Here is a 9,429-nt window from a genome sequence, read left to right as displayed (position 1 = left end):
ATGCAAACCTTGGTTTTGTCAACAGCTGCTGTGCTCTATCATAATCACTAATGAATGTGTAAAGCAAAACGTAACCTGGTGGACTTGTGAGAGATAGATTTAAAAAAATTATGGTAAAAATGTAAGAAGCAGAGGCAGAGATATCTAGGACCATATTAGTCCCTAATATGGTCCTACACTTCACATAATGTAACTCCCTGGTGTCTTTTCATTAGACAAATTTCTTTTCAGACTTTAGAAAGCTCCCTCCAGAGAGATTAAGTTACACCCATAAAGCACTGCATAGCACTAGTAAAATGATTCAAGACAACATCAAATTGCGCATGTTTATTAAAAAACATACTTACAAGATTCACATTTCTTTGTACAGTCATATTATGTTACAGTACGAAATATGAAACTACATTGTATATGCCATGTTAGTCCTACAGCTATTGCAGAGCTACAATATATTTTTCACATTATATCCTTTCATTACACAGTCTATTCATGTGAAACCCGTGTAACATTTTATTTCAATTCTTGTAAATACAAAAAGGAACATTTCCCCAGTCAGTCATGATAATACAATATATGATACTAACATGGCTAAGTAGCCATGGAGTGATACACAAGGACACTTCAAAAATTAACTTACATGTAGCCCACTTTTCAGCGGTAACAAATTCTATATCTATAACCTGTTCTATAACTGATGTTGCTGTCTTGATGTTACATTTGCATAAAATTCATCCTTACTATGCAAACTAAAACATTTATTTCTAAACTTCTGGAACCTGTGTTTCTGTCTCTTCAGTTAGCACATTTGAATGAGATGGAAATGCCATTAACTTCTATTATAAAATTGTGACATTTTCACAGAACAAGGCTGACTCATATATTTCAGCTGACCTTGAATTAGTTCATTTACATCATCTGTGAAATGCAGAGCTGAATAATATATGCCAATGTATTAATAGATTTCAGTTTGAGTAGAGGAAATGACTTTTGTCCCTGAAAAAATGTTCTTGTCCCCTCTAAAACGTCTAAGTAATGCAATAAATGACAAACAATAAATGACTTTTTAATTTCTTTTTCTTTATCCTTTTATCACATTACTGCCATCCCTGAAATGTACAGGCACTGCCAAACCCAACACACTGTAGGCCTATTATCTCCTGAGTCCTCCATATCTGTTATGTGTTATGATGTGACACTTTATTGTAGCTTTCCCTGCTGTGATCTTTGGGATGGAGGCGAGGGTGCAGCAAGTCAAGGATGGAACCAAAACCCACATGTCTTTCCCATACACATTACCACTGTGGACCTCATAAGTTGGAGTCTCTCTCTGAGACAGGATAGTAGCCATTTCTGGTCATGGTGGCATCTCCCTCAGGAGCAAAGATGGCCAGTAACCTCTCCTGCTCCCTCTTGGTTTTGGGTAAGCCGTCAGATGGTGTGATGAGCAGCTGGATGCGCTGTGGAAAGACAAACCAGTGTTCCTTGAATGAAATGAATGAATTCCACAGTGGGGTACGTTCAAGTCAAGACTAGGTTCAGAAGGGTTGGGGTCCACAGGAAGTCTAATTTAAGCCCAAAACCGGCACACAAATCCTTTAATTTCAGTTCAACATTTGTATATATAAACAGTATATATTTCTAAATGAAGACAAGAGTCCAAGATAAGTTGCTAAATCACATTAAGACATCAAAGGCAGAATAGACTGAAACTGAAACAGTCCTACATAGATTCATTTTAAACTAAACATATCATCCAAGGTTAGTAGGTGACTTAAATCTGATCTATTCTAATTTAAACATTTGAATATCTGTTTATAACAGACATTTATCAAACAATTACCTCTCTGAGTGTCCCCTGGGTGGTGCTGATCTTGTACACCATCCAAAGCGGGATGCAGACCATGGAGGAGAGAGCGAGCAGCCAGCCAATGACATAGCCCCACCACGGGTACACGTACTCATTGTTGTACTTGAGAGGAGTGTATTTGATGAGGGAGAAGGCAAAGGTACCCTGAAGAGACAAGTAGGCAGTTAGTATTATTACTATTGGTGAAGGTTGCTGTCAGCCTTCGTCATTTTTGGAAAGCCTTGATGTTACTTTATTGGTTTGTTGATACTCACGATGCACGTGGCTGGGGTGAAGAACAACCAACAGTACTTGATGTAAGGTCCTGGGCGGTAGCCAATCATGTCCTCAATGTTATCATAAAAGCGATCTGCACCTGGAAAAACACGGAAAAGACATTTCTCTCCACACTGCGCCTTGAAAATTGTAGCTGAATAGGAATGTCTGCCAGTGATTAGGATGAATACTCTATGCTTGATTAAAACAAATAGTAAGGATCACTGGGAAATACATTTCTCCATCATCACCAATGAATGTAAGTCTTCTGTGTTTGAGGACAGCTTACCATAGACCCACGCAATGCAGACAGTCTCAAAGATGGACATGAAGAGAAGACACATGCCACTGGCTGCATAGTAATCAAAAAGCTGGAAGACATACATTCCCCCCTACAAAGAGAGAGATATAAAGCAGGGAGTCATAATTATACTAGGATAATTAACCTACAATCTATTGGTTTTCACACATAATAGACTGACAGTTAATTAAATAACTTAATGACCTAAATTCAAATTTAGTTCAGTTTATGCTCTGTGTTAAAAATCTACCTCCAGCCACACACAAACCGTAGGGAAATGGAGAATTATAAAGAGGAACTAAACTGAACTCCTTTGTTTATGTGAACATACTACACAGTCTAACTGGAGACACTGTCAGGGGAAGAAAACCTTATGTGGCAACAATAGGTATTCTAATGAGGTAAAGCACCAAACTGCATTGTGGTGTACATTTACCAGACATTGCCTTGTTTGCAGTGATTACTACTTTTTGTGTTTTGTTTTTTTAGCACAAATACAATCTAGATTGCATTTGAAACATAGTATTTTTTTTAAAATATAATCTGTGGGGTGCACGGTGGCAGAGCGGCTACAGCTCCTGCCTCCCAATAAGGAGATCGTGGGTTCGTGGGTTCGATTCCCGGACCGGACCAACATCACACAATCTCTCTGGGTGGAGTCTGCATGTCCTCCCCGTGTTACCGTGGGTTCTCTCCGGGTTCTCCGGCTTCCTCCCACCGTCCAAAGACATGCATGTGTAGGTTAATTGATAACTCTAAATTGCCCGTATTGAATGAATGTGTGAGTGAATGGTTGTCTGTCCTTGTCTGTGTCTGTGTTAGCCCTGCGACGAGTTGGCCACTGTCCAGGGTGTACCCTGCCTAAGGCCCAAAGTCACTGGGATAGGCTCCAGTCACCCGCGACCCCCTAACGGGGACCAAGCGGTAGAAAATGGATGGATGGATGGATATAATCTGTGGCATCTATTGTAGTATTAAAAAATACAAATTCAACATGGTTATTACCCATTGTTTATAAAAGAGACTTGAAATGCTGAAGAGACTTCAGGCGTGACTTCAGCGTTGTATAACGACACTTGAGACTTACCTGAGACATGCTGCATAAAACCTTTGACTTGCTTGTACTTACAAAATTATGACTTGTTGACACCTCTGCAGAGCATTCATGTTTCCAGCTGTGCAGAGGTGAAATCATGTCAACCATGTTGGACTCCGTAATAGTTTATTTCAGCAAAACAAAGCATCAAAACACCAGGTGCACCCAGACCCCAGCAACAGCCTGATTTGAGTGTATGTGTGTATATGAAACTCATTTCATTAGTTTCAGTGGACATAGTTAATGACTCTGTTAGGAAAAATACAACGAGGCCTTAGGTAATAAGATTTTAAGACACTTACTGCACAAAATATTGTCATCTTAAAAATACAAGTGAAACCCGAGTTTATGCTTGCAGATCTTTGTCTCTGTGCATGCATCTGCGTGTGTGTGTGTGTGTGTGTGTGTGTGTGTGTGTGTGTGTGTGGTAGTTTGCATCACTGTGTGTTTAGTGACCCCTACCTCCATCAGCATGATGAGCCCCATGAAGAAGGAGAAGAGGCTAACAGCTAACAGGAAGAGCTCCCTGCGGTTTTTACGTCGGAACACAGCAGGGTACATGTCGACTACCGCCGTCACAAGGCTCTCGACGCACACAAACTGACAGCAGATATGAGGAAAAGAGGTGGGAGACAAAAAAAATGAATGGAACTCTGAAGGAAAGCCCTGCCCTACTGGCTCAGTTAACATCAACTTAGTGAAATTTACCCCTAAAAACATTCCAAATAACAAACAAGAGCAAAACAATCTGTCAAAACAAGTCTGAAAGGGAGTTGTTATTCTAAAATATCAGTTTTTTCTCAAGACAAAGTCAATCACACCATATTTGTTCAGTAATCGGTGCCAATGTGGAAAACAAAAAGTGTTAATGAACTTAAGGTAGCGAGGGACTTTCTACCTGGCTGTCAAGCCCCAGAAAAACAATCATGATGAAGAAGAGGGCTGCCCACAGAGGAGAGAAAGGCATCATGCTCACAGCACGGGGGTAAGCAATGAAGGCCAGGCCAGGACCTACAGAGACCAGTAAAACGACATAAACTGATCAAACAAATACTGGCCAGAGGATAATATAAACAGATTATTTTTCTCTAAGCCTTGAATGTAGTGTATGCAAGCCTCACCAGATTCTGCCACTTCTGAGATGGGAACATTCTGTTCAAAAGACATGAAACCCAGGATGGAGAAGATTGCAAAGCCTGCCACAAAGCTGGTGCCACTGTTCAGAAAGCACAGCGCCAAGCAATCTCTGCAACAGACGGGAAATTCTTCATAGTAATGCAACAAATGTACTGTAGGAGAAGTGACATCATGAAGCTTCAGATTAACACAGGTGAGGTTGATGTTAGTGATGATGAAGACGCTTTTACTCAGATTTCATGGACCAATTAGGATTTTAGTTTCAAAATGAGACTTTTTCCACACTGGACCATGTAAACATGTATTTGAGCATGTACTCATATATGCATGTAGATTGTTTACATACCTGTAACAGTTATTGTTGTATTTGTTGTAGCTCCCCAGAGCAGTCAGCGACCCTAAACAGATGGCGTAGGAGAAGAAGATCTGGGTGCCAGCATCCATCCACACCTTACACAAAAGAAACGTGTTTTAAATAATGAAACTAAAGTGATATACAGTGATATAGCCAACATAGTGAGCACATACATAGGTTGATGTATATGCACAAACGTGCCATGTAGTGTTTAGATAGTCCAGAGGAATTTACATGCTGCGTGTTAGCATAATCATTAACTGATGTAGTTGCACAAAAGTAAACTGTTAAAAGTCTATTATTGGTCTTGTTTGTCTCAACACTGATTAACAAACCAAGCTTCTATAGATAAACAGAGTGCAGGATCTGTGACGGACAGCAACGAAGATATTTTTTGTAATTTATCACTTATGAGATACAAAACAATGACAAAATAGGGAACAAAGAGCCAGCAATAATCAGGCCCGGGTTATAGAAAGATTGTGACCCCTTTGATTAGACACGTGAAAGAAGTACATTGCATGGTTGCTTATTATTAGTTTTGTGTGTTTAGTCTAGTTTGTTTGGGTCAGTTTTATGGCAAATTAGAATAAGACTTAACCAGAATGCTGCGATGAAATAATACCAGAACTTAACAACAAGAGAGATACATGAAAAGTTAACCAAGGGACTCTGACAGAGCTCTTCTGATTGGACCTTTGCTAGTCTGAGGCGGGCCAGTTAGCCGACTATCTGCGGCTCAGTCCTGGTAGAGCTCGTGTTTACAGTCCCAGCGGTTTCCTGGCCCTGCATTTGATCCCTGTGGTCCCTGCCTCTTTCATGGAGAGCAGATGGACCCAGCAGAAACTAGGCTCCCAAGCAGAGAACCATGGGATACCTGCACCTGGTGCGCCCTCACCCACGGGGACCGCATCACTAAATATTCTAAAAAGGCCCTCACTGGGAATTTGTGGTTTTATTTAATGGTGATGGATGTTTTTGCTTGAAGGTAACCACACCACCACGATAGATTCACATAGCAGATATCAATCAATAGATTTTCTGCATTTTGGCTTTCATTTGAAGATGTTTATGTGACATCGTGGTACCTGTGGGTCCGCAAGTCGTCCTAGGTCTGGATAAAGGTAGAACTGGATGCCGATCCCAGCACCAGGCAGGGTGAGCCCTCGGATCAACAGCACAATCAGCATCAGATAGGGGAAGGTCGCAGTGAAGTAGACCACCTATATAGACACAGTGATGTTAAATATGCAAACACGAAACAAGCCAAAAAGAATAAATAAATACCAGATGTCATCCTTAATGTGCCCTAGGTCTTTGGTAAAACAAAATAAACAGATAAAAAGGGTCACTTGCACTCTGACAGAGGTGCAAACTGGGACAAGACTGAATCCCCTCTCACCCACCTTTCCCGTGGATTTCACCCCCTTCCAGATGCAGAAGTAGCACATGACCCAGGCGATGAACAGACACAGGGCCAGGTCCCAGTTCAGAGAGCCCATGTGGTCAATGCCTGGGGAAATCCTCAGCGCTCTTCTCCTGCAGAGACAGGGAAGAAACACAGAGATGATACATCATTGTCATTTTCACAACGGTAATGTATCACCAAGAGGAGGTCAGGCGGCCTGAAAAACTCACTCCCAGAACTCGATGACAGGAGACGTGACGTTTAGGTTGAGAGTTTGGTTGATTGAGGTGTTTCTCCTCTGAAACTCCACACAGTTTTCTGGGGGACAAAGAGCAAAATGTAGAAACGCGTCAAAAACATTGGAGGAACTTCTGATGTAGCTTGAAGCACATTTGTTACCTGTGTTCCATGTGTTGTTGCAGGACGACCAGGCCAGGTCCCAGGAGAAGGAGAAAGACAGGTAGAAAATCCCCCAGGCCAGAACAATGATGTAGTAGAAGTTCAGCAGAGTCACTATCACCTGGGTGCCATAGCCAAGACCTGCAGAGATGACATTTTGGAATATGGCGCATGCCATCACATATCACTAATAATCAGCAGAAATAATCAGTAACACCACGACTACGTAACATTTGCCAGATGTTGTATGCTTTGCCAGGATCCCATTGTGGTTTTGCTCTAAGGTGATACACCTGTCCTACCCACCTTCAAACAAGGGACTGATTTTTCTCCAGCAGGTAATGCCCCCCTCGCTGGTGTACTGGCCCAGGGCCGTCTCCAGGAAGAAGACGGGAACGCCACAGGTGAACAGGAAGATCAGGTAGGGGATGAGGAAGGCACCTGAGTTGAGAAAGAGCAAAGGATTGAGGGTTAGAGCTTTCTTGGACTTTCTGTTGGTATAACTGTGTTAAGTAAGCCTGTTATTTTCCTATTCAGGGTCATAGGGGGCTGAGGCCTGCATGCATTAGGTGACAAGAGGGCAGGCAAACATCTTAAATCTACTGTGGGGCCAATACATAGACAGAGAAATACATTCATTCTCACACATACTAAGAGTTTCCAATCCGCCTGACTGGCATGTCTTTGAACTTTGGGCATCAGAGCATCTAGCGGTATGGGGTTGGAGTCTCTTCCTTTCTTGGGTTTCCTATTACAAGCTTGTTTTTTTCTGTCTCCATCTTAATATGCTGCAACTGTTTGCACCAGATCCCCTTTAAATAACTTCAACCAGATTGACCTGTTTTGAACAAACCTAAAACACAGAAGTAGGCCATATAGAATCTATGAACCATGCAAGTATTTCATGTACAAGAATTAATCATTTTACTGACTATATGAAAAAATATATATGCCTGAACATAAACTGAATTGGTCTGAAGTACTGCAAGAAGACGTAAAGAAAAGCGATGAAAAATATGTTTCTTTAATGCTGTTTTCTTTAGATGCTACATTTTGACCTGAGCCACTGCCACTCGCTTTCGGCTTTTGTGTTGACGCCCCGTTGGGTGGCTGAGGATGTTTGGCGTGCTCAGATTTCCACCTCTCTGCAGGGACAACAGCTGCCTGACCCCGATCAGCCCTGAAGCCTGACCCTGCCACCCCACAGAGGGAGAAAAAGGGGCCTCCGATTTAGCAGCTACACAAGCATGTCCAAAAGCGAATTGGGTAAAACTCTAATTTCAAATATTTGGTTAATTGCGAGTCCTTGAATCACAGTTTTTATTTCTTTCACCTGAGCTCAAGTGTTTCTAAGGTTGAATTTTGCCTGTGAAAAAAGTACTCAGGTGTTCTGTAATGCCCTATATGTGGTTTTTGCATGTTTTCATGTAAGCTGTCATCAATTATCTGGTTGATTGCAAAAGTGCACTAGAGTAGTATTGAATTTTTTAAGCATGAGTCTAACATACCAGTCTTGTTTTAGGTATACCTTCTGTCATTGCTGACATACATTAACTCGTTCCTCCATCCACTCAGTTCATCTTCCACTCACCTCCTCCGTTCTTGTAGCAGAGGTAAGGGAAGCGCCACATGTTGCCCAGGCCGATGATGGAGCCGGCGACTGACAGAATAAACTCTAACTTGTTGCTCCACTGGCCCCGCTCCTCCATCTTCTCCTCCGAGGGGGGCAGCAGGTCCTTGGCTTGGCTGGAGCCATTGGGGAGGCCTGCTTTGGCAGCGTCTCCTACGAAACAGACAGAGAGAGGGGGAGGATTGAGGCAGGTTACTGAAGCTTGTTGGTGTTGTTTTCTCTCCCTAAGTAACAGTCAAGATGCCCTTAAGCAGAAAGGCAACAGTGGAAGAATGTAGTTTTACCGTGCACCTATAAGCCCTGAAAGGAACATGCATGCTCAGTCCTTTTTATCTGTTACAAACAAGACATTTACCTGAAAACACACAAAAAACATTTTTTTGAGCTTTGTTTACATTATGAATTGTATTTATTTCAGTTATGTGCAATGCAATCCTTATGCTTACCTTAAACGGAAAAAACACAGTAGTCAAATTATTAAAAGAAATGATTTTCATGAACTTAAATCCATCAAAATTGCACTGAAAATCTCCAGATTAATAATTTGAGAAATGACAACTTACCTTGCATTGCAGAGTCACCTGATCTTCTGTGTGTATCTCTCGTCTTAAGGTTGAAGCAGTCTCTGGAGATGTATCGGTAAATGCTCAAGTTTTAGTATTTAACATGATTGAGTGAGGGGCGGGGGTTTGTAATGCTAAACTTAGGCCGGCCTCCACATTCTCTCCCTTCGTCTGCCCCTTTCAGAGCAAAGTCTATCACCTGCAATGACTCCAGTGAAAATGAGGTGCAACAGAAGAGTCCAATAGGATGACAGTATGATCAGTTTTCAGAAATCAGAAATACTTTATTGATCCCCGAGGGGAAACTCTTTTGTTACAGCAGCTCACCTTTACGTCAGTGCACACAGGAATAGAAGTACTAGCAAAAAATATAATACACTATAATACAGGTCAGAAAATAAATTAAGTACCAAGTGTC

At 41.7% G+C, this 9,429-nt stretch overlaps 1 protein-coding gene across 2 annotated transcripts; it reads right to left on the bottom strand.

Moving 5' to 3' along the window:
• Positions 1–312: 312 nt before the first annotated feature.
• Positions 313–9,151, bottom strand: LOC122871598 (sodium- and chloride-dependent GABA transporter 2-like). Of its 2 annotated transcripts, XM_044186914.1 has the most exons (15): positions 9,012–9,151; positions 8,410–8,601; positions 7,125–7,259; positions 6,819–6,959; positions 6,650–6,737; positions 6,418–6,550; positions 6,100–6,234; positions 5,003–5,106; positions 4,641–4,765; positions 4,418–4,530; positions 3,982–4,119; positions 2,412–2,514; positions 2,122–2,222; positions 1,841–2,011; positions 313–1,457 (listed from the first exon to the last, which is right to left on the bottom strand). In XM_044186914.1, exons 1-15 carry the CDS (start codon positions 9,016–9,018, stop codon positions 1,308–1,310), a joined length of 1,836 nt encoding a protein of 611 aa, XP_044042849.1. In that variant the 5' UTR covers positions 9,019–9,151; the 3' UTR covers positions 313–1,307. The 2 variants fall into 2 exon arrangements, with proteins under 2 accessions (XP_044042849.1, XP_044042848.1); XM_044186913.1 differs by having other exon boundaries at positions 6,650–6,959.
• Between the last annotated feature and the right edge of the window lie 278 nt (positions 9,152–9,429).

Source organism: Siniperca chuatsi, linkage group LG23 (genome assembly GCF_020085105.1).
Source record: "Siniperca chuatsi isolate FFG_IHB_CAS linkage group LG23, ASM2008510v1, whole genome shotgun sequence".
Taxonomy (NCBI): Eukaryota; Metazoa; Chordata; class Actinopteri; order Centrarchiformes; family Sinipercidae; genus Siniperca; species Siniperca chuatsi.
This window is presented reverse-complemented; position numbering and strand designations above follow the sequence as displayed.